Source organism: Mustela nigripes, chromosome 17 (assembly GCF_022355385.1).
Source record: "Mustela nigripes isolate SB6536 chromosome 17, MUSNIG.SB6536, whole genome shotgun sequence".
NCBI classification, from domain to species: Eukaryota; Metazoa; Chordata; class Mammalia; order Carnivora; family Mustelidae; genus Mustela; species Mustela nigripes.
This window is the reverse complement of record NC_081573.1, coordinates 6,026,176-6,049,063: the sequence shown is the minus strand read 5'-3', so window position 1 is coordinate 6,049,063 and position 22,888 is coordinate 6,026,176. Positions and strand designations below refer to the sequence as shown.

Genomic DNA, 22,888 nt, shown 5'->3' with positions numbered 1-22,888 from the left:
ACTCACTGGCGGGCTGCTTCCCTGTGCGGAGACGGGAGGAGGCAGTGGGAAGTGGGCCCCCAGATGTCCAGAGGCCTGTGTGTCTGGAGAGGCCCCTGGGAAGCCCCGCATCATGTGGTCCCTTGGCCCCATCGGGTGCTGTTGACATCCACCTGCCATAGATTTTATTCCATGTGGAACAGTCTGGGTCTCTGGAAGGGTGGCTCACCTGTGTCCCCCCAACTTTCGAAGGCTTCATTTTGGAACCAGGGAGTCCCCCCCCCCACATCCCTCTGTCGTTCCACTGCTGTCCCCTTTCTCTTTGTTCCCTCATCTGTGTCCCCACATCCCCGTGCCTCCCCCCCCCCCCCCCCCCCCGTGTCTGCCACCGCATCTCCTCCAGCCTGCTTGGGCTACGGCCCAGCCGCCCTGCCTGGCCGTCCTCCCGGGCTCCCCCTCTGCGGCTCTGAGCTGGCCCCACCCCCTGCCCCCTCCCTCGGCTGGGCCTCTGATCCGCCTGTGGACACAGAGGTCGGGCGCCCAGCACAAGGCCCCAGGACACATCGCCGCCCCTTGGCACTCACAGAGGCCTCCCCACAGCCCTAGAGAAGGGCATGGGGGTGGGCTGCCCCACCAGGTATGTGTCTCCATACAGGGACCCTGGCCGGGGAGTGGGAGGGTCCTGGGCTGAAAGCATCCCACCCCCCCACCCCCCAGTCCACGTTCCTCCTTGCACCTTCCTTGCCTGGACCCCTCTGCCCTACATCCCTCTCCTCGCTATTCCCCCGGGGAGGTCCTGCCTCACCAATTCCAGACCCAGAACAACCTCTTCCCCTGGTTGGGTGACCAGCTCTGACCCCGTCTCCATCTGGCTTCTGCCCCCTCATGCCTGTCATCACGAGCCTCTCCCGCCCATCTCTGTCCACAGCTCCAGCCCTCCGGCTTCCCGTTTCCTGACACATCATCTTCCCTTCCCAATTGCTCCTAGTCGGCCTGTCTCTCCTGCCCTCTCCCGCCATGTCTCTGTCCCCTCCAGCTGTGGCTCCGATCTCTCTCTCTAGGTCTCTGATACCTCCCCAGGTTTCTCTACACCCTACCACCACCCAGTCTCTGTCCCCCTCCCTCAGCTTCTGTCCCCCTCCCTCTACAACCCATACCCTTTAGAGGGTTTTTCCCTCTTTTAGGCTCCCTCTCAGCACCTTTCCTGTCCCCTCTGAGCCTCTGGTTCCTCACACCCCAGCCCCCACTCTGGCAGTCTCTGCCCTCCAACCTGCTGCTCAGACTCTGTTGGTGGGTGGGGGAAAAGTGGGGGGAGGGCAACACCCGGGGTCTCCCGAAGTGTGAAAGTACTCCTTTTTTGGGGGTGGGGGGAGTTGGGGCCTGGGGGCGGAGCTTCTTGGCCTCAGATTAGACAGTGACTTTGACACCAAGTTGACACACCTTAAGCCCCATGTCTCCTTTATATGGAAACATTAAGCTGCTCTGGCAGGTCAGGGGGAGGATGGGGGAGGACTTGAGGCTCTGGATCCTTTCCCCTCCTGTCCTGCCTTCACGGGGCAGTGTGGGGGGAGGAGAGGGCAGGCTTGAACCTCTGTCCCATCCACCCTGTGTGAGCTGGGCCATGTGGGATGCAGACTGGCCCCCTGGAGGTGAAGGCCCCCATCGACTTTGTGAAATGGCCACAGCCACTTCTGCCTCACAGGGCTGAGGGGGGAATTTATGAGGCAGAGTCCTGCATTGGAAAGGCTCAGGACCCAAACCGGCACCCCACCCTCGGCACTGCATGGGTCTGGCCAGGTCGTGGAGCCCACTCCCGACCTGTGAAGTGGGGTGGTGATCTTGACCTCCTGGTGTCCTGGACAGTTGAGGTGAGGTGAGTGGTGGGGTCTGGCAGAGTCCAGTGGGTGGGCTGCAGGCATCCCTGAGCTCATGCAAGGTCAGGGACACGGTAGGTGCTCAGGGAGCAGGAGTGCTCCGATTAGGTTGTCCGTGGGTTGTCGCTCAGGCTTTGGCAGCTGAGAAACCTGGATGGGAGCCTGAGAAAAAGAAGGGACCTCAGGGCCTCAGTTTGCTTTACTGTGAAAAACAAAGCCCACCCACCGCCACATCCAAGGTTGTGGTTAGAGACCGGTGAGCAGGTAGGGGAGGACCCAGCCTGGCACGCAACTCCCCTACTGTGTCAGTGGTTGCTGATGGGACCAACGTGTAGTGGCGGCTTCTGGGCGGGAGAGGGCTGCAAACACGGAGCTCAGAGGCTGGATTCAAACCCGGCCCCTCCAGCATCAGCTTCACTTAACCCCTCTCGGGAAGAATGCTCTCCCATCTCCCAGGGTTGTTGAAGGTGAGAAAAGAGTCAAGGTGGGGGTACGTGGTTGATGCTCAGTACAGCCAGGCCCTGTCCACTCTGACCTCAGCTGCCACTTTGCATCCTCAGAGTCAACAGCCAGAGCCATCCAGGTGGTTATGGACAGCAGGTGCAGCTCTCCGTTGTTGGCGGGGGAGGGCAGTGCGGAACCCACTGGTGCCGGACTTGACATTGACTAACAGCTCTCTCAGTTTGAGCACTCCAGGCCCTGCCTAGGAGCTCATGGGGGTCCCAGAGTGTGACCCAGGGGCCACACATACATAGGCACTTGGTAAATACTGGTGGGACTGCCCCAAATCTAACCTAGCCACCTCCACAGCTGCTAGGGTGCAGGGTGACGAAGTCCCTGGGTCCCGGTCCCACAGTTTCCCTTCCTTCTCTACCCTGTGAGCAGTGGTGATTCAAATTCCCAGAGGAGGGAGCCAGGGCTCAGGCAGGGATGTGACTTGCCACCAGTCCCACGGTCAGGAAGCATCAGAGCTCGGATTCAAAAGCGCAGATTCTTTCTAGAGACCAGACTCCAGGAAAGGAAGCCAGTGGTCCCGGGGCATACGGTGCGTCATCCACTGAGCCAGGACCGGGGCCTTTGATCCAGATGACTGGGAGACCCTGACCTTGAAGAAGTCTGATTTTGCCCCATTTTATAGTTGAAAAAACTGCTTAGAAAGATTTGCCCAAGACCTGAGATGCAGGACAGAGCTTGGGTTGGCTCTTTTTTGGGTTTTTGTTTGGAATTTTTGTGACAGTTCATTGAAATACAAGTTCGAAAAGGGGGCTCCTGGCTCAGTGGAGTGTGCAGCTCTTGGTCTCAAGGTCATGAGTTTGAGCCCCGCAGTTGAGTGTAGAGATAATTTAAAATTTGAAGAAATACATATAATTCAGATAAAATACAATAAAATACAATAAAAATTCAGATAAAATACAATTCAGATAAAATACAATTCAGTGTACAATTCAGTGTTTTTTAGTATTTTCATGGAGTTGCACCACAGTTTTCGAACATTTTCATCACCCCAGCATGTCCTCTGGCTATCACTCCCCCACCCCAGCCCTATCTCCCCAGCCCCAGGGGAGCTCAATGTACAGACTTGCCCATCTGGACATATAAATGAAAGTATACACTATGTGGTGGGAGGGTCTTAACAGACGTTACACTCAATGCAGAGCCTGACACAGGGCTTACTCTCATGACCCTGAGATCAGACCTGAGCCAAAACCAAGAATCAAATGCTTCACCCACTTGAGTTACCCAGGTTTCCCAACATGTGGTCTTCTGTATTCGGCTTCCTTAGCATGACGCTTTCAAGGTTCATCCATGTTGTGGTGTGTCAGCACATTTCCTAGCTGGGTAGTATATCACTGTGTGCATAGATCATGTTTCGCTATTCATTCATCAACTGATGGCTCCTCAGGTTGTGTCCATCTGCTGGCGATCTCAAATAACACTGTCAGGAAGATCTGTGAACAAGCGGTCTGTGCGGATGTTTGTTTTGTCCTGAGCGGACGCCCAACTCCTCTTCCCAAGTTTCATTGTGCTTTTGATTTGCGTTCCCCTGATGGCTGACCACGTGGAGCATCCCTTTAGATGCTTTATGTGCTTATCTTATTGGCTACCTGTAAATCCTTCTTAGACAAATGTCTTTTCAGGTCCTTTGCCTATTTTTTTTTCAGAGATTGATTGATTGGTTGGTTTGAGAGAGAGAGACACAGAGAGCACAGGAGGGAGGGACAGAGGGAGAGGGAGTCTTAAGCAGACTCCGCACCGAGCATGGAGCCTAACACAGGGCTCAAACTCAGGACTTGAGATCACAACCTGAGCTGAGACCAACAGTTGGACGCTTGACTGACTGAGCCACCCAGGTGCCCCTCCTTTGCTTAGTTTTAAGTTGTGGTGTCTTTTTACTATTGAGTTGTAAGGGGTGTTTAAATATATTTTCTAAGATTTTTAAAACTTTGAGAGAGAGCAAGCACCAGTGGGGGGCAGAGGGAGACAGAGAAGCAGACTCTGCACTGAGCAGGGAGCCGGAGGTGGGACTTGATCCCAGGACCCTGAGATCATGACCTGAGCTGAAGGCAGGTTCGTAACTGACTGAGCCATCCAGGTGCCCCTGTTTAGATATTTTAGATGAAAGCTTCTTACATATATAATTTGCAATTGTTTTCTCCCATTGGTGGGTTGTCTTTTCACTTTTTTTTTTTCAAGATTTTTTATTTATTTATTTGACAGAGAGAGAAATCAGAAGTAGGCAGAGTGCAGGCAGAGAGAAAGGGGGAAGCAGGCACCCTGCTGAGCAGAGAGCCCAATGTGGGGCTCGATCCTAGGATCCTGGGATCATGACCTGAGCTGAAGGCAGAGGCTTAACCCACTGAGCCACCCAGGTGTCCATCTTTTCACTTTCTTGATAGTGTCCTTTGAAGCAAAAGAGCTTTTATTTTTCTTTTAAAGATTTTATTTTTAAACCATCTCTATACCCACTGTGGGGCTTGAACTGACAACCCCAGGCTGGAGGGACTGAGCCAGCCATGGACCCCTCAGAAGTTCTTAATTTGGGGGCACCTGGGTAGCTCAGGGGGTTAAGCCTCTGCCTTTGGCTCAGGTCCTGGTCTCAGGGTCCTGGGATTGAGCCCTGCATCAAGCTCTCTGCTTGACGGGGAGCCTGCTTCCCCCCCTCTCTCTGCCTGCCCCTCTACTTATGAGCTCTCTGTTAAATAAATAAAATCGTTTTTTTTTTAAAGTTCTTAATTTGGGGGACACCTGGATGGCTCAGTTGGTTGAGAGACTGCCTTCGGCTCAGGTCATGATCCAGGACTTCCAGGATCTCGTCCCGCCTCGGGCTCCCAGCTCCTTGGGGAGTCTGCTTCTCCCTCTGACCTTCTCCTCTCTCATGCTTTCTTACTCATTCTCCCTCAAATAAATAAAATCATTTTTTTAAAAATTCTTAATTTTGATCAAGTTCAAATTCATCCACCATTTTTCCTTTTGCTGCTTCTGCTTCCTGAACCCGTCTTTGAGCCATAGGTGATGGAGAGCCCCGGCCCCTCTCTCCAATGCGGATTCCATGTTGAGAAACAGTCACCACTCTGTGGACTCTGGATTGGTGACACTCAAATCCTTGTTTACTCAGCTCCAACCTTGGGCAAGTTAAACGTTTTGTACCTGTTTTCTCATCTATAAGATGGGTGTCAGACTCAACTATGTAAATTCATGTCAGGGGCTCCCAACAGTGTCTGGCGCAGTACGGATGTCTGCTCTCATTACTGTGGTGCTTGCTATCATATTGTCACAGCTATGACTTTGTTGCTGCTGTTCCCCTATTGTTGCAAGCATCCCCTATCATTGTCCTCGATGCTGAACTGTTCCGCCTTTCAGGGTGAGTAATGAGCCACCCATTTGCCAGATGAGGCCACCACGGCCCAGGGAGCACGCCTGGCCGAGGAGCCCACCCTTCCCGGCGCCCCCCTGACGTGGCTGCCCGCTTCTCGTTTCCACAGGTTCGGGGCGCCCGCCCCCCACTAGGACAAGTGGAGGGGGTGCCCCCGCCCAATGGGCCTGGCCAGGGCCCTGCGCCGCCTTAGCGGCGTCCGGGAGCCCAGGGAGGGCCGCGCCGGCGATGAGGAAGAAGAGGCCGGGCCGGGGCTGTGCCGCAACGGGTGGGCGCCGTCGCCGGCGGGGCGGCGCCGCGGGCGCTTCGTCAAGAAGGACGGGCACTGCAACGTGCGCTTCGTGAACCTGGGCGGCCAGGGCGCGCGCTACCTGAGCGACCTGTTCACCACGTGCGTGGACGTGCGCTGGCGCTGGATGTGCCTGCTCTTCTCCTGCTCCTTCCTCGCCTCCTGGCTGCTCTTCGGCCTGGCCTTCTGGCTCATAGCCTCGCTGCACGGCGACCTGGCCGCCCCGCCGCCGGCGGCGCCCTGCTTCTCGCAGGTGGCCAGCTTCCTGGCCGCCTTCCTCTTCGCGTTGGAGACGCAGACGTCCATCGGCTACGGCGTGCGCAGCGTCACCGAGGAGTGCCCGGCCGCCGTGGCCGCGGTGGTGCTGCAGTGCATCGCCGGCTGCGTGCTCGACGCCTTCGTCGTGGGCGCCGTCATGGCCAAGATGGCCAAGCCCAAGAAGCGCAACGAGACGCTCGTGTTCAGCGAGAACGCTGTCGTGGCGCTGCGCGACCGCCGCCTCTGCCTCATGTGGCGCGTCGGTAACCTCCGTCGCAGCCACCTGGTTGAGGCGCACGTGCGGGCCCAGCTGCTGCAGGTGGGAGCCGTAGGGGTGGAAGGGCCCGCCCTGGGGCTGGAAGAGGCCCGCCGCGGGGGGAGGGGGGTAGAATGGTGGGAGATGTAGGCCTGAGAGTGAGGTTGGAGGGGTGGTGTGCGGCTGGCCTGGCTGGCGCGTGGACTACAATTCCCAGCAGTCACGCGGGCAGGAAACCTCTCGTCTCCATTGTGGCCCAAGGCTCCTTCCTGGATCAGTTATAGGAGGTGGAAACCCAAGAGAGAGATCTGTGACCAGTGCTAACCGGAGACCTTGGCTTGAAACAGATCTTGAGACCTAAAGATCTTCGTGTGGCTTGAGGATGGGCCCCCAATGGGGTTGTGGGATATCGAGACCTGTGGAGGCCACACCTGGCCTGTAAAGGCTCTGAACTACAATTCCCAGAAGCCTCTGTGGGCAGGGTACCCGTTAGGAAGGGACGGTCTGAGCCAATTATGTCGTTTTGTGGGTGGCTGTAAACCACAGCTCGGGTTTACACACATAGCCCACAGAGCAGTACCTACAGGGGTCTATGACTTGAGGCTAGGCCCATGGGATTGTGGGAGATGTAAGCCCAAGGATGGGGTGCAGGTCACACCTGCAGAAGAGCTGTGGAAGGCAGTTCTCAGTGGCCCAGCCGGCCTTACCAGCCTCCTGCTCAGGGGAGTACAGGGCTGAAAAACACCCTTGAATTGTACGGTATTGCTAAGACAGTCAAAACAACTGACCCCCATTGGCGCCTGGGGTAGCAGCTCCCTCTGGTACCCCGAAGAAGGCGCCTTAGTGTTTCTCTAGAATTGTGATGAAACCGCCCAAAGCCTGGGGCAGTAGTTGTCCTTGCCCAGGTAGAGACACTTAAGAACCCTGGGGTGAGGTTGGAGTTTGGTGAAAGGGAGGACAGGATGGTGGTGGGAGCTACAACTCCCAGCAGCATCTGGGGGCTCCTTCTGGATTCATGACTAAGATTCATGAATAGGAGAGATACTCTCTCTTCCGGGAGTCTGTGGGGCGCTGACACGGCTTGGGAGCTTGCCTGTGGAACCAGTGGGGGGTTGTAGGTGAAAAACTACCCATATCTGGCCTGGGGACTGCATTGTCCCCACCCCGCCATCCACACACACACACACACACACACACACACACAGTGGGACAGAGAGTCTTGTAGTTGGGTTGCCCCCAGGCTAGCCCCTGGGTAGCGCCCCAGGGGCTAGCCTGAGGCTGTGGTAGAATATGGAGTGTGGGACCTAGGTTGTCATGCTTATTTATCCCTCTGTGGCCATATATTGAAAACCATTTTTCTATCCCTCTCCTCCTCCTCCAATTGCTGCTTGCACATGACTCTTCCCTTCTGCTCTCTCTTTAACTTGTCTCTGCCTTGCTGATTTCTGCTACTCTGTGCCAATCATTCTGCTCCTCTTGCATCTCTATCCCCAAACCCTCTGAGTCTCTGTCCCTCACTCTTTACCTCTGGTTCTGTCCCCCCACTTTCTCTGGGCCTCCATCATCCTCTCTCTGGGCCTCCATTCCCCTCTCTCTGGGTCCGTGTTCTCACCCCACCACCCCTGCCTCTTTCTGCTCCCCCATCCTTGGCATCTCCATTCCATTCTCTCATCATGTCTGTCTCCATTCATCTCTGTGCTCCCTGTGGGCTGTCTTTGGACCCTCCCCTCTTGCTGCAGCCCCGTGTGACCCCAGAGGGCGAGTACATACCACTGGATCACCAGGACGTGGACGTGGGCTTTGACGGCGGCACCGATCGAATCTTCCTCGTGTCTCCCATCACCATTGTGCACGAGATTGACTCTGCCAGTCCTCTCTATGAACTAGGACGTGCCGAGCTGGCCCGGGCTGACTTTGAGCTGGTGGTCATTCTCGAGGGCATGGTTGAGGCCACAGCCATGACCACACAGTGTCGCTCCTCCTACCTCCCTGGTGAGCTGCTCTGGGGCCATCGTTTTGAGCCAGTCCTCTTCCAGCGCGGCTCCCAGTATGAGGTTGACTATCGCCACTTCCACCGCACTTACGAGGTCCCAGGGACACCGGTCTGCAGCGCCAAGGAGTTGGATGAACAGGCCGAACGGGCCTCCCACAGCCCCAAGTCCAGTTTCCCCGGCTCTCTGGCTGCGTTTTGTTATGAGAATGAACTTGCGCTGAGCTGCTGCCAGGAGGAAGAGGAGGAAGAGGAGGCAAAGGAGGGGGATGGGGTGGAGGCAGAAGATGGGACTGCCAGCCCCCAAGTACTAACACCAACCCCCGCACTGACCCTACCCCCGTGATGCCAGCTGGTGTCCCCCTATTTGTACCCCCTTCCCAGAAATAGCAAGATGGAGAGTTCAGGCCCTCTCCTGGGATGGGAGCAGGTGTTTCCCAAGACCAACAAGCCTGCTGGGTAAATTATTAGCTGGTGAAGTTCTGCCATGCGCAGTGGACCCACCACAGACATACTGGATCTTAATCTCTCTGCAGTCCATGCTCCTTCCTGAGACCCCTTTATCAGCCTGATTCCTGAGTCTCTCCAGAGCTTCAGGATCCAGAATTCCAGACCACCCAAGAGGCAAGGACTTGTGGTTCTAGATTCTTCTACGTGGCTGGGTTGGGTTATTGAGCAGGGTCAGGAATCAGTGGTATATACTGCCTCCAGGTACAGCAACGAGATTAAGAGTGTGTAGGTCTGGACTGACCTAAGATTCAAGGGACTGTTGCTTCTTGCCTCAGCTAACCAAGTAGCAAATCATTTTATTTCCTAGACCACGTAAGGAGGGAAGGTTATGGAATTCCCCAAGAATTCAAGATGATCTTTAATAACCAATGACAAAGATTGTTGAAGGCAGGTCAAGAAAAGAACTTGTGGTTTCAGAAGGCCCAAGAGTTAAGATTCTGTGAATCTGGATTGGCCACAGAGGCAAGCACTGGTGGTTCTAGAACACGTTGATTAGAATGTTGAGCTACTGAGGAAGCTAAAGAGTCATGTTTCTAGAATGCACAAACAGTGTCTGTGGGTCTGGAAGCGCAACAGCGACAGCTTGGGAGTTCTTGATATTAGATAACTCCAGGCCACTAGCCGTAGAACATCAAACCAAGGGGTTTGGGTCCATGGGTCCAGGGGATAATCAGTGCTTCTTTATGACCCACAGTGGTTTTTTAAAAAAAAGTGCCATTCTAGAATGTCCAAAGGAATCAGGATTCTGTGGCTCTAGATTGATCACAGAGTCAAGGAAGGAGAGGTGATGCTAGATGGCTGAGATTGGCCGGTTCCAGTTTGCCCAGTGGAGTTGAGAATCTCGATGATTCTTTGTGGTTCTGTAATGCCAAAAGGAATCAAGGCTCCAGGGATCCAGGGCTGTCCATTATTAAAACCGGGAAGGTCTAAGCAGCACCTAGAACTTGGCAGTTCTGGGAGGGGGACTCGGGACTTGATTGGCAGCATTTCTGGGCTGACCCAGAAAGGGAGGGCCCACACAAGACCCTGTGGATAACAGGGCTGGTCGTTGGGCAAGGGAAAGAGAGGCCCAAGGCTGATGGGTCAATGATGCTCTGGAATCCTACACCTAGCAATGTGTGTCTATTTCTTAAAGATGTTACACATATGTGTATTATATATATAATATAAATACAGATATCTATCTATATTTTCCTGTGGTTCGTACAAAAGGGTTAGAAACTGAGTATGAGCTAATTGAAATGGAGTCCCTTATGAGGATCCAGGAAGCTTTGCTCTAAATCCCGACTCTGCAACAACTTGCTGTGTGGTTTTGGGCTAATCATTCCCCTCTTTCTTGCCTCAATCTCCCTATCTGTAAAAATGGAGCACTCAAACTTGAAGTTCTCCAAAGTCCCTTCCACCAGGATGATTCCTCACTTCATTGAAGGGGACAGCTGGAGGCAGGCGTGAGGGTCCTATACATTTCCCAGCTTTCCCTGGTGCTGGAAGGCATGGCCTTCCAGGGGTAACCAGGACAGGAGATGCTCTTGAAGGCCAGCTCTGAACTTGGATGTGTGAACAACACAGCAGGCAAGGGGTAGTGTGGGCTGTGGCTAAGGGCCCCAGTCCAGGTTAGGGGGCAGGGAAAGGAGAAGGTAGGTCTGAATGCCAGGAGAAAGTATGTGTTCAGGGGAGAATTGTGCCCCAGATTAAATCACTGGGGCCTCTGTTGGTGTGTCTGAGTGTCCTTCTGCGGATGGCTCATCACACCTGTCCTCCAGCCCACACCGTACCCCTATCTAATTAAGTGCCCAGCAGGCTGGGAGCCAAATGCAGAAGGAGCCAGTGCCAGGGAGGAGGACACATTCCCACCCGTGTCCCAGAACTGCGGGTAGGCACTGTCATTGCCCATTAGCTTGCCCGAAGGCTGCAGCAGCCCAGGTCCCCGGATCTGGCTTCTCCACCTCCCTTTATCCTTCAAAATCCCCCCTTAATAACCGGATGGGATTAATTAGCTAGCCGTTCTCCCAGAGCAGGTGTCTGGGTAGGGACGGGGGTACTGGAAACACAGGCACGGAGAAGGATGTTAAATTGGGGGTGAAGGGACAGGAAAAGCATTCTGTTTGGAAGGAAAGAGAGTGGGGCAAAGCTGGCACAGCCTAGCTTTCCACTGGGGAGGACAAGGCCTGGGCCACTCATAAAGGTCAGGGAGAGATTAAGAGGCTCCGTGTCTAATCTGTCAGCTTAACCAGGTCCTGGCCCTGAATCTGTGCCCCACCTGCCTAGCCCAGGGACAGCAAATGAGGACAAGGCCCAGACACCACCTGAAACCCAGTTAGGGAACCCCCCAGGACAGGGATGCCCAGGTACGCTATCCTGGCCAGCTGCCTGCAACTGCTTTTTCTGCAAGGAATGGAAATCAGAGGCTGGGGTTGGGGAACGGGGAGGGGAGAGAAGGGCATCCTATATGGGGGGACTCTGAGGGGAGGGAAGAGTTTTAGAAGAGGGGGTACCTGAAGTGAGGGGAGTCACAGAGGAAGGAAAGGACTTTGAGAGTGAGGAAGGAACCAGAGAGGTGGAAGGACGTTGAGTAAAGGGAGTTGTTATGCGGGGGGGGGGGGGGGGCGAAATGGGGCGGGGGGTAGTTTGAGGGAGAGCGGAGGACCCTGAGAGGCAGAAGGCGCCAGGGAGGCGGAGCCTTCGCTGTATTTGGCCTTCCCCTAATGTCCCATTCTCCTTGACAGACACCCAATAGCGTGAGAAGAATAAGTCTTTTGTTTCACCACTCCCTAACTGTCAAGAGGCTGAAGTGGATGGGAAAGTCCTGAGAAGGGTTAAGGAAAGGATCTGGAGATCAGAGGGGCCAGTACCGGGAGGACAGAGGCCAAAAGACCGGCCAAAGCCGCTCCCAGTTGCCTGGCAACCGCTGCGGTCAAAAGCCTGCTTGGCCAGCCGAGGAGGTGTCGCTCCCGGAAACAGCCGACAGTTGTGGCGCCGCCCCCTGGCAACGAGACTCACAAAGTACCGCTCCCCAGCAACCTATGACTAGAGGCGGGGCTGGACTGGACTAGCAGCCTCCCAGTGCCCTGGAGCAGGCGCAATCCTCTCTGCTCGCGCATAGTCCCACCTCCATGCAACTCCTTTCCGAGCCTTCTCATTGGCGGGCACACCAGCCAAATGCCTTCTATTGTTTCGGAGGCGGGGCCCGGCTCCCTCGTCGCACTCCGATTGGCCCCACAGACCGTCTACCTCCAGCCGGACAGGGCTACGTCTGCTCCTTGTGTGCCTATTGGCCCTGGAGGACGATACTTCGGGGTCGGGGGCGGAGCAGACGAGAGGGCCCTCCGTGGATTGGACAGTGTCAAAACGAGGGGCGGTCCCTATTGGCGGGGCGGTTGGGAGGCGAAGGGAGAGTCTTTTCAGCGCTGAGGACTGGCGCTGAGGAGGCGGCGGTGGCTCCCGGGGCGTTTGAGCGGGCTCATCCGAGCCCGCGGGCCAACGCGGATCCAGGCCCGACCGGCGGGACCGCCCCGGACTCCCCGCGGGCCTTCCTAGCCGCCATGGAGGACGGTGTCTATGGTAGGTCAGGGAGGGGCGGGGCCGGCTGGGAGGGGATGGAGCGTTTCGACCCGAACGTTCCGCCGCGAACATCCCTCCCGGCGCGCGGCGCGCGGAGCCCTTCGGCCCCGTCGTCGACTAGCTTTTGTGGGGCGCGAGACGGGCTTCCGGCGGGGCCCGAGAGCAGGGCGTTCCAGGCCATTGTTTGGGCCGAGCCTGTTTCCGGTGGCGGCGGGAGGGGGCGGGATGGAGCGACGGAGGCGAGGCCGGGGCGGAACCATTCCCGCTGGAAAGGCTGGGCGAGCCCAGTGCCTGCTGGGAGCCGCGAGGGGGGCTTCTGGGGCGCTTGGGTGGGGAGGAATCTTGGGGGCCGCAGCGATCCCGCTAAGGCGTGGGCGGGGGCCTTCGATGCCCCGCCCCCTGCCCCAACTCTTCCAAGCTGTCAGGCTTTGCCAGCCGTAGTTACTTTTCATGGACCCAGGAGTCCGGACACCCAAGCTCCCAGTTACCTCGCCAAGAATGGAGGCCGAAAACCAAGGCCCCAGCCCCCTTCCAAGTAATGGACCCAGCAGCTCGGGCTCCCAGCCCCCTTGTCCCTCAGACTTAAGAGTCCTGACCCCTAGCTCCCTCTCCTCCCCCAGAACTTAGAGTCTAGATCCACAGCCCTTCCTGCTCTGGGCTGAGGAATCTAGACCCACGCCACCCCCCAGCCTCTTCTTCCAGCAGACAGTGGAGGCCCTCCCCTCCAACCTAGTCCTGCCCGCCCCAGCCCTGTCCTCCCCCAGATTGCAAGAATCCTGGCTCCCAGTCCCCAGAACTGACCTCCAACCCCTGACCCTACCCTCAGAGCCCCCAGACCTGACTCCGGAGGAGCGGATGGAGCTGGAGAACATCCGGCGGCGGAAGCAGGAGCTGCTGGTGGAGATCCAGCGTCTGCGGGAGGAGCTCAGTGAAGCCATGAGCGAGGTGGAGGGTCTGGAGGCCAATGAGGGCAGGTGAGGGCTGCGTGGGGAACTTGGGGGTTATGGGGCCAGGCCAGGGCTGCCTCGGCATTGAGCCTCCCTCCCCTGCTCTCTCCTGCAGTAAGACCTTGCAGCGGAACCGGAAGATGGCGATGGGCAGGAAGAAGTTCAACATGGATCCCAAGAAGGTGCTTGGGCCACAGAGCTGGGATCTGTCAGGCAGACATCCAGGCAGGGGGCTCGGGCAACTTTAGATTCCAGAAGCATGCTTAAGGTGGACAGATGGGGTCCTAATCCCCGGATTCAGATACTGGCTGTCCATTTGGTCTCTGACCACTCACCAGGCGTTCCAGCCTCCTGACCTTTGCCCGTGTGGTCTGTGTCCTCTGCGGGGGAGGCTCTCTTCCTATTTCTGGACCCTCTTATGGGGCCACCTAGAGTCTCATGAGGAGCTTCAACACTGAGAGGGAACATGAATGGTGACATGCGCAAGGCAGGGTTGACTAGGGCCACTTCAGAGAGAAGCCAGGCTGTGGACCCTCCCGGGGGAGCCTCGGAAAGTGAGGGAGGGCTTCCTGGAGGGAGAGGACAGTCAGGTCCAGTTTGAAGGTCAAGTCTGTGTTCACCAGGTGGAGAGCGATGTTTGTTTATCCGGTCGTTCCTGCTCTCTGACGCTGTCTCAGGTTTGCCCCTGTGCTGAGCAGCTCTGGAGCCCCAGAGTGGGCCTGGGGCTCGACCTTTCCTTGGCCTCAGCGAGCCCCTAGACATGGATACCGCACTCCAGAGTCGATATAGCTTTCATGGCACAGACCGAGCCCCAGAAGGCCCTATCCAGCCTGCGGCTTGGCACTCACAGGCCTCGACGGGCAGCTGTAGTTTATCAGACATTCAACAAACTCCCTGGGCTCCCGTTCCTTGCTGGACCCTGCTCCTGGTGCGGGACTCAGCAGGCAGAGGCAGAGGGCGCAGTTAAGTGCAAAGGCTCTGAGGCGGGAGGGGTGGTGCTTAAGTACCTGGGTGAAGCCTGAAGACAGAACCTGGCCAAGTACTGTTGAGAGCGGGAGTGGGTGTGGATGCTGAGGTCCCTGGGGAGGCTGCGGTCCGGGGAGCTTTCTGGCTGTCGGGGCTGAGACCCGGCCCCCATCCACCAGGGGATCCAGTTCTTGGTGGAGAATGAACTTCTGCAGAACACACCCGAGGAGATTGCCCGCTTCCTGTACAAGGGCGAGGGCCTGAACAAGACAGCCATCGGGGACTACCTGGGGGAGAGGTGAGACCCCGCCCAGTTCCCACAGTCCCTTGCGCCCTGCTCCTGCCCTTCCCGCCCACTTCTCCCAAGGAGAGGCCCGGGTGGATCAGCCCTCTGACTGGATTGTGACAGAGCGGACCTCTGAAGGGGTTGGTGGGAGCCTGGGATCATCGAGGGGAACCTGGGGCTGCCTGTGACCATCTGGGGGGCATGGGAATCTCCTGCGGACCCCTGGAAAGTTGAGGCCCATCCATTTAGGTCTGGGACAGCGGAGAACAGCTGTGAGCATTGGGGGGTGGTGAGAATCCTGTAGACAGCTTCTAAGCGTGGTAACCACATAGACAGCTAGGGAGTATGGGGGTCCTTAGGGACACGGGGACCCATGGACGTCTGGGGCATGAGGATTGTCTATGGACATCAGGGGTGATCTGAACATCTGAGGTGCTTGGGACCAGCGGGATGTCTGGGTAGCGTAGGGATTGTGTGGACATCTGGAATGTGTGGAACCTTCTGGACATCTGGCTTGTATTAGGGCTCGCTGGTTGTCTGGGGATCATGGGGATTGTATGGCACCTGGAGATGTCTGGGGGACCCTCTGTGGACACCTGGGGTGCATGGGGAGTGTTTCAGGAGCATCTAGTCTGTGTGGGGACTGTCTGGACATCGGGGGGAGGTGGGTAGCCCTCTGTAGATGTCCAGGGGCCATCCGGGGACAGCTGGTGTGGTGGGGACTGTTCTGTGGACAGCTGGGGTGCACGGGGACCATCTCTGGACATCTGCAGAAGGGCCATCAGAGAGATGATAGTGGGTGGAGCATGTGTTCGCTGTGCTCCTCTCGACCACGAAGGTTCGCTAGACCGGTGGTGATTGTGTAGCAGATGGTCCTCCCAAGAGCGTGTTCTGAGTGTTCCTGTCCTGGTGCCAGGCCTGTGATGGGGCCAGGCTCAAATTTCCACCCGCCCCAGAGGCAGACACTCCGCCCCAGTGTTTGCTTCCTGTCCGCTCCTGCTCCAGCCTCCCCAGACTCTTTCCTGTGCATGACTCTATGTCTTTCTGCCCTCCCAGGGAAGAACTGAACCTGGCAGTGCTCCATGCCTTTGTGGACCTGCACGAGTTTACTGACCTCAATCTGGTGCAGGCCCTCAGGTGAGAGAGGGATGGGGTTGGGAGGGCAGGAATGTACCTATCAGGGCTCGCTCTTTACAACTGATGAACCCACTCAGAGTAAAAACAGAAACAAAGATTAAGGGATTGATTGTCTCACGTAACACAGAAGTCCGTGGTAGGGCCTCCTTCAGGCATAGCTATATCTAGGTGCTCAAGTGGTGTCAGAAGGTCCATTTTCTCTAGCTTTGGGTTGTCCTTGCCACTGTATTGGCATTGCTCTCTGTAGACTCACCTGTCACGTGGCAACAGAAGTCCCTGCAGACTTGTTTAGCAAACCTAGCAGAAAGAGGGGTTTTGGGATTTTTTGTTGTTGTTTTTTTTTCCTGTATAAATCCACCAAAAGTCCCTCGGCCAGTGCTCATGGGTCAGTGTGGAGCCATACCTGAGATAGCTGCTGAGGCCATAAGGCTGTTACTGGCTGCTTCCTGACATGGGGGCAGAGAGCAGCGAGGGCCTTCTGCCAGACATGGCACCTATACCTGGCTCCTCTCTAATGCAGGCAGTTTCTCTGGAGCTTCCGCCTCCCCGGAGAGGCCCAGAAGATTGACCGGATGATGGAAGCCTTTGCCCAGCGATACTGCCTGTGCAACCCTGGGGTCTTCCAGTCCACAGGTGGGGGCCCGGCCTCGGGGGCTTTGGGAAGGAGGGGCCAGGGCCCCGCCTGCCTGTGTCCTCACCACCTGACTGTCTGCTGCAGACACATGCTATGTGCTGTCCTTCGCCGTGATCATGCTGAACACCAGTCTTCACAATCCCAACGTCCGGGACAAGCCGGGCCTGGAGCGCTTCGTGGCCATGAACCGGGGCATCAACGAGGGTGGGGACCTGCCCGAGGAGCTGCTCAGGGTCAGGCCCCCTTTTCCCCTCCCCACAGCCCCCCTACCCAGTGCTGTCCCCCTCCCTGCCGCAGGCCCTCCCCGTGGGTCTCCCGGTGCCCAAGCCGGCCAGTGCAGTCGTGCCAATGTGTCCTATTTCTTTTCTCTCTCTTCTGGGCCTCCCTCAGTCTTCATCTCTCTTGTTTCTCTTTCCCGTTTCTCTCTGGCCCTCGGGGTCTAAGTGTGTCTGATTCTCCATCTGTCTGTCTATCTTGAGAACTCTGCTGGCCACTGCTACTCTATCTCTTCTTCCTCTCCTGGGGCTCCCTCCATCCTTCTGCCTCCTCCCCGGACCACTCCTCCCCTGGTCCCATTGGTCTTATTGCCTCCCTGGCTGTTGGGGCCCCCCCCAACCATGACCAGGTCACCCCGGGAGGGTCCCTTGGGCCTGGAAATGCTGACTGCATCCTCGCCCCTCAGAACCTCTACGACAGCATCCGAAACGAGCCCTTCAAGATTCCTGAGGATGACGGGAATGACCTGACCCACACCTTCTTCAACCCGGATCGGGAGGGCTGGCTCCTTAAGCTGGGTACGTCCCCTCCTGACCCCGCTGGCAGCCTCTGCAGGGGAAAGTGAGGAGTCCCAGGTTCTCGTTGCCATGCGCACCTGCTGTGTGATCTTAGGCAAACGATTTGACCTCTCTGAACCTCCAGTTGCCACATCTGCAAAACGGGGCCAAAAACAAGATGAGGTCGGTGTGCCGGGCCCGAGCTCAGGCATAGAGGAGGGCCCCCTAAATATTTGTGGGTACAGGGTAGGCGTTAGGGAGCACTGAATAATTGCCAGGCTCTGTGCTTATGAACACAGAGTCCCCGCGGGGGTGGAATGGGGTGGGGGTGGAGCCGATTCCCCCAGAAACACAGGGATCCAGCAGATTCTAGATAAGTCAGCAGGGGTCAGGCAAGTGCCCCTTCTGTGGGGGTTATCTGAGGATTGGAGGGGTTCTCACCCTTGGGTTCACGGGACATTTCCCTGGGGAGCTTTTAAAACCCCGACGGCCAAGCCTTAGCCTCCTGGAGCTGGGATTTCTAGGGCGGGATGGGCTGTCAGTCATGCTGAAAGCTCCCCAGCCGCCTTCCAGGGCAGCCGAAGTTGAGAGCCACTGGCCTGGAGCCCTGCGTGGTAATGGTAGGCGCCCTGGGAGTGCTAGCCGCAGCTTCTGAGCCCCAAAGCAGCGGACAGCTGCTCCAGGGCCACGGCGCTGTCCCGGGGGCCAAGGCTTCCGGTGCCCAGGGAGAAGGCAGGGAAGCAGCAAGCAGGCCCCAGGAACTAGTTCTCTGCAGACCTTTCCGTCTGTAGGGATGCTTCCCATTTTCTCGAGTGGGGACATTGAGGCTCAGTCGCTGTCCAGCAGCAGCCACAGAGCTGGGGTGGCCTCGGCACCAGATCTCCGACCCTGAGTATAGCTTTCTGTTCTTTGTGGACAGCGTCAGGGTCAGGGACAGGGAGAGAGGCATCTCCTCCTCCAGAGGCTGAGGGGGACCAGTGGTGGTGGTGGTGGGTGGTGGTTGCGGCCATGTTCACAAGGATGCTTAATGGTGGCCGTTGTTGCCGTCACGGTCAAGGAGCCCCAAAGCAGGTCATCTTGAAGCAGGAAGGTGTGGGCACAAGTGGGTCTGTGGGTTGGAGTCCAGAGAGGGCAAGAGGTGGCCCAGCCACCTTGGGTCAAGCAGCTGGGAGTGCAGGCAGGGTTTGTCCCCTCCCTTTGTGATAACTTGAGTGGGGGGAAGACCTCTTTACTGTGGCATTGGGGGGCCTTCCTGGCTGAGGACCTACCCCGAGGGGACAGGCTGGAGCCAGGCACTGATCTTCGGCCTCCCTGGAAGGGAGAGGGTCATGTCGATGTAACTGGTTTTCTTCCCTCTCTTCCCCCCTCCCTCCCTCCCTCCCTCTCTCCCTCCATCTCTGCGTGTTCCTCTCTGCTGTTTCCATCTCTGTCTCTGTTTCTGTCCCACCCCCTGTGCTTTCTGGCCCTTGCCCACCCCCCCGTTTCTGTGGCCTGCGGCTTCTGGGGGCACCCCATTCTTCTGCCTTCCCTTCTCGCCTGGTCCTGCCTGCTTTCTCGCTGTCTGCCCCAGGAGGTAGGTACGCTGCCCATCCTTGCTCCCTGACCTGACATCGGGGGAGGGGGCTCTCCCGGGCTGACTGACAGGGTTAGGAAGTGGGGTGGGCGAGATCCTGGGGCCCCAAAACCAGCCTGTCCCTGCTTGTCTGTCTTCCCACGCATTGCTTTGTTCTTAGCCCCGCCAGCCCCGCCTTCCCTGCGCTCACTCTGCCTCTCGGCGCCCTCCCTGCCCTCCCAGAGGCCCTGTCCCCCTGTTGAGCCCAGGCCCCCTCCCACCCCTTCCCTTTCAGGGGGCCGGGTGAAGACGTGGAAGCGCCGCTGGTTCATCCTCACAGACAACTGCCTCTACTATTTTGAGTACACCACGGTGAGGGCAGGGCCTGGTGGAGGGGCTGGGGGCAGGGACTCCCGGGTCTGAGGGAGGAGGGCATTGAGGGTCTAGACTCCCAGATCTGAGGGAGCTGGGAGGAGGGCGTTGAGGGTCTGGACTTCTGGGTCTGAGGGAGGAGGGCTGTATCAGTGCACTAGGGCTACTGGGACAAAGTACCACGAGTTGGTGGCTCAAACCACAGACATTGCTGGGGTTCCAGAGTTGGGGCTGGGCGAGGGCTGGGGAGTCTGAGTCCTGTGCTACTTTTTCCTTCAGGACAAGGAACCCCGTGGAATTATCCCCCTGGAGAACCTGAGCATCCGAGAAGTAGATGACCCCCGAAAACCGGTAAGGCCCTCTCTGTACCCCAGCCTGCTGCGGTGGGGGCGGCCTCTGGTCCTGGGGCCACTCTTACCCACTGTTCTTCTGCTCTCGTGTCTCCCCAGAACTGCTTTGAGCTTTACATCCCCAACAACAAGGGGCAGCTCATCAAAGCCTGTAAAACTGAGGCGGACGGCCGGGTGGTTGAGGGGAACCACATGGTTTACCGGATCTCGGCCCCAACCCAGGAGGAGAAGGAGGAGTGGATCAAGTCCATCCAGTGAGCCAGGGCTCCAGGTCCTTGGGCAGTGGGCGGGGTCTGGCTGCTTGGCCCTCAGCCTGCGAACCTCCCTTCTGCAGGGCCGCCGTGAGCGTGGACCCCTTCTATGAGATGCTGGCAGCAAGGAAGAAGCGGATTTCCGTCAAGAAGAAGCAGGAGCAGCCCTGACCCCCTGCCCCCCAACCCCGTTATTTATTACGGAGCTGCCCCACCCGGGTGGCCGGACCCCTGGGCCCCGGGGCTGCGGATCCTGGTTCTCCAATCCTGGTTCTCTGTTTGGAAAATTCACCACCTCTAGCTCCTCTCTCGTTGTTTGTAATTAACACACCATTGGTAATCTTATTAATTATTTAACCACTTGTGGCCTGGGACCCCTCCTTTCTCGGGGTTGACAGGGCGGAGGGCCTCACTCAGCCTTGTAGCCCGCGGGGCTGCCTGTGCACCAGCGGGGCCGGGAGCACTGGTCTCTATTGGGGGTTGTCCGGGCCTGTGAGGGATGGATGCTGGGGATGCTGCAGCCCAGTAGGGGCCTCCAATGTCCGCCCCTTTGCCCCCACCCCCACCCCCCAAGCCTGCAGGAATAAAGGCTGGAATGAAGGGGAGGTGTCACGGGGCAGCCGGTGGTGTGGTTAGAATTGCATAGTATCGAGCTAGTGGGCGGGCAGAGGTCCTGGGGCAAGGCCTAGCCTTCGTTCCAGACACGCCTTGACAAGCCAAACCCAGGCGGGGGCCCCTCAGCCGGCTGGTGCTCCCAGAGGGGCCGCAGCTCTGAGCTGATGGGATTGTGAGCAGGCCAGTGCTTTGCAAGCAAGAACTAGAGAGTGGGTCGAGCTGTGGGGGGGACCTGCTCCAGGAGCACGTTGGGCAGAGGAGCCCAGAAAAGAGCCCAAGAGCTGTCCCCTGGGGCTGGGCAAGAGGCAGCTGGTGTCAGAGGAGGGAGTGGTTGGTGGGGGTGGAGAACTGGGGGGCCAACGAGCGCGGTTCTCAACCAGCCGCTGGGAACAGCTCTGGGAACCCGTGGTACTGCTCCTGTCCTGGGAATCAGTCTCGGAAATGGGAGGTCTTTTCCTTGAGAGCAAATACTTGAGGGATGGGATACCCCTGAACCCCAGGGCCAGGCCTGTTCCTCCTGGCCATTTAGCTTGGGATACACTTGGCATCCCCAAAGAACAAAGGCACAGAGATGGGGGGGGGTGGCAAGACGGGAGACCCCCTCGTCACTCTCCCATACCCAAATCTGCTGTGGAGGCTTGAGTGCGAGAAACCCCAACATTGGGCAGGCCCTGGGACCAGACTGCATTAGGTTGAAACAGGCCTGCCGCTGCAGGTTGTGTGTGTTTTGGATTGGGGGGGGGGGGGCAGTTGCATTTCCTCCCTCCCCCAAGCTGTCTTCAAAGGGTGGAAGCACTAATTGAGTGCTCCTGGTGAAGTGGAAATCCTGGCTCTGCCCTTGGCCACAGGCATTGACCTGCTCCACGCGCACTAGCAACACTGCTGTCCTCGAAGGTGGGCTCCTCTCCCTGCAGGAGCCTTGGACTACAATTCCCAGCAAGCTGTGCAGGGCTGGCTGGCCCCACCAGTGGGAGAGCCAGTCTGGAGGCCTTCTGGGAGTTGCAGTTTCCTAAGGCTCCAGTGAGGGGGGGTGGGGTGGGGTGTTCCTTACTTAGCCCAGTTTCCTACACTTGTGTGCTGGTTGGGCAAAGAGGCCCTTGGGCACTTTAACTCCCAGGCTCGGATGGGAAGTGGAGTTCCCAAATGAGAATATGGGATTCCCAACTCCAAACATTCCAGGGAAGTGGGAGTCATCAGCTCAAGGAGAAAGGAGGTCTCTGGATACACACAGGGTCCCACCACTACCTCATCCTATCCTGCCCGCCTCCGGGGAGTAAACCCATAGGTCCTGAATGTCCACTAGCAGGGAGAGTAGTCGGCTCGCAGAGGTACCCTGGAAGGGCATTGCAGGCACAGGGAACAGTATGAGCAGAGGCAGGAAAAGGTACGGTGTGTTGGAGTTAACGGACAGCAGGCTTGTATGGTATGATGGAGGGAAGTTAGTAAGAGAGGGGAGTCAAAGGGGATGCACAAGCCTGATCATTTGGAGCCCGATCCACCATGGGAGGGACTTTGGATGTATTTTTAGTTGATGGAAACCATCCAAGGGTGTGAAGAAGGCAAATGACGTATTTGGATTGAGCCTGTAGGAAGGGCCTCTGGCTGCTGCAAGAGAAGAATTTGGAAAGGAGTGGGGGCAGCTACAGGCAGGATAGGACGCAGTGCAGTTTTACCCTGGGGCTGAGGTCATGGAGAGAAGTGGACCTGGGAAGGGGCACCCACAGGATTTGCTGAGTGCCAGACCAACTCTGGAATTCTGGCTCGAGCAACGAGTGAAAATGCCATTGATCGAGATGGTTGGAGAGGGAATTGTGGGGCTGGGGAGTAGGGATTGGTGGCTCTGGTTTGGCCAACTTTAGCTGCAATTGCCTGTGGGACATTCAAACCAGACTCGTCACCTCAAAATCGTCCTTCAGTTTTGCCCCAAATCCATCTCCTTCCCAGAGACTGAGGATTCTAGCTGCCGGCTCCCACCTCTCCCAGGACCCCAAATCCCCAGCCCCTTTGTTACAGGTTGAATCATATCAGCCTGAGATCAGTATGTTGAAGTCCTAAACCCCGGTACCTCAGAACGTGGTCTTATTTAGAAATCAGATCATTGAGGATAAAATCTGGTAAGATGGATGAGGTCATTAATATAGGCACTAATCCAATATGGCTAGTGTCCTCATACAAAGAGAAAATTTGGACCCACAGAGACACACGCATGGGGGAGGGAGAAAACATGTGAAGGTAAAGGCAGAATTGGGGTGAGGCTTTTACACATTACGGAGCAAAGATGGCTGGCGACCACTAGAAGTGAGGCCAGTCCTGGAACAGTTTCTCCCTCACAGCCTCACAAGGAACAGATCCTGCAGACATCTTGATCTTGGATTCTAGCCTCCAGAACAGAGATGCTGTCAGTGAACTAGTAA

The 22,888-nt window shown here is 57.2% G+C and overlaps 2 protein-coding genes across 2 annotated transcripts; both read left to right on the top strand.

Annotated features, from left to right (window-relative positions):
* The first annotated feature begins 89 nt into the window (after positions 1-89).
* KCNJ14 (potassium inwardly rectifying channel subfamily J member 14) lies at positions 90-10,145 on the top strand. Its single transcript, XM_059381530.1, has 3 exons — positions 90-616; positions 5,837-6,593; positions 8,270-10,145. The coding sequence occupies exons 2-3, from the start codon at positions 5,889-5,891 to the stop codon at positions 8,864-8,866; spliced, it is 1,302 nt and encodes a 433-aa protein (XP_059237513.1). The 5' UTR covers positions 90-616; positions 5,837-5,888; the 3' UTR covers positions 8,867-10,145.
* Positions 10,146-12,377: 2,232 nt separating this feature from the next.
* CYTH2 (cytohesin 2) lies at positions 12,378-20,225 on the top strand. The gene is made up of 12 exons (XM_059381443.1): positions 12,378-12,591; positions 13,418-13,565; positions 13,654-13,720; positions 14,684-14,802; positions 15,847-15,927; positions 16,448-16,560; positions 16,646-16,794; positions 17,244-17,355; positions 19,182-19,258; positions 19,538-19,609; positions 19,708-19,862; positions 19,943-20,225. The coding sequence occupies exons 1-12, from the start codon at positions 12,573-12,575 to the stop codon at positions 20,028-20,030; spliced, it is 1,200 nt and encodes a 399-aa protein (XP_059237426.1). The 5' UTR covers positions 12,378-12,572; the 3' UTR covers positions 20,031-20,225.
* Positions 20,226-22,888: the final 2,663 nt, after the last annotated feature.

Bases quoted from the DNA above. Each gene is read 5' to 3' on its own strand.
- KCNJ14 (XM_059381530.1), top strand. From the start codon at position 5,889: ATGGGCCTGGCCAGGGCCCTGCGCCGCCTTAGCGGCGTCCGGGAGCCC. The intron at 6,594-8,269 runs GTGGGAGCCGTA...CTCTTGCTGCAG, and splicing joins TGCGGGCCCAGCTGCTGCAG to CCCCGTGTGACCCCAGAGGG.
- CYTH2 (XM_059381443.1), top strand. The intron at 13,721-14,683 runs GTGCTTGGGCCA...CCCATCCACCAG, and splicing joins TCAACATGGATCCCAAGAAG to GGGATCCAGTTCTTGGTGGA. The intron at 17,356-19,181 runs GTACGTCCCCTC...CTTCCCTTTCAG, and splicing joins GGGCTGGCTCCTTAAGCTGG to GGGGCCGGGTGAAGACGTGG.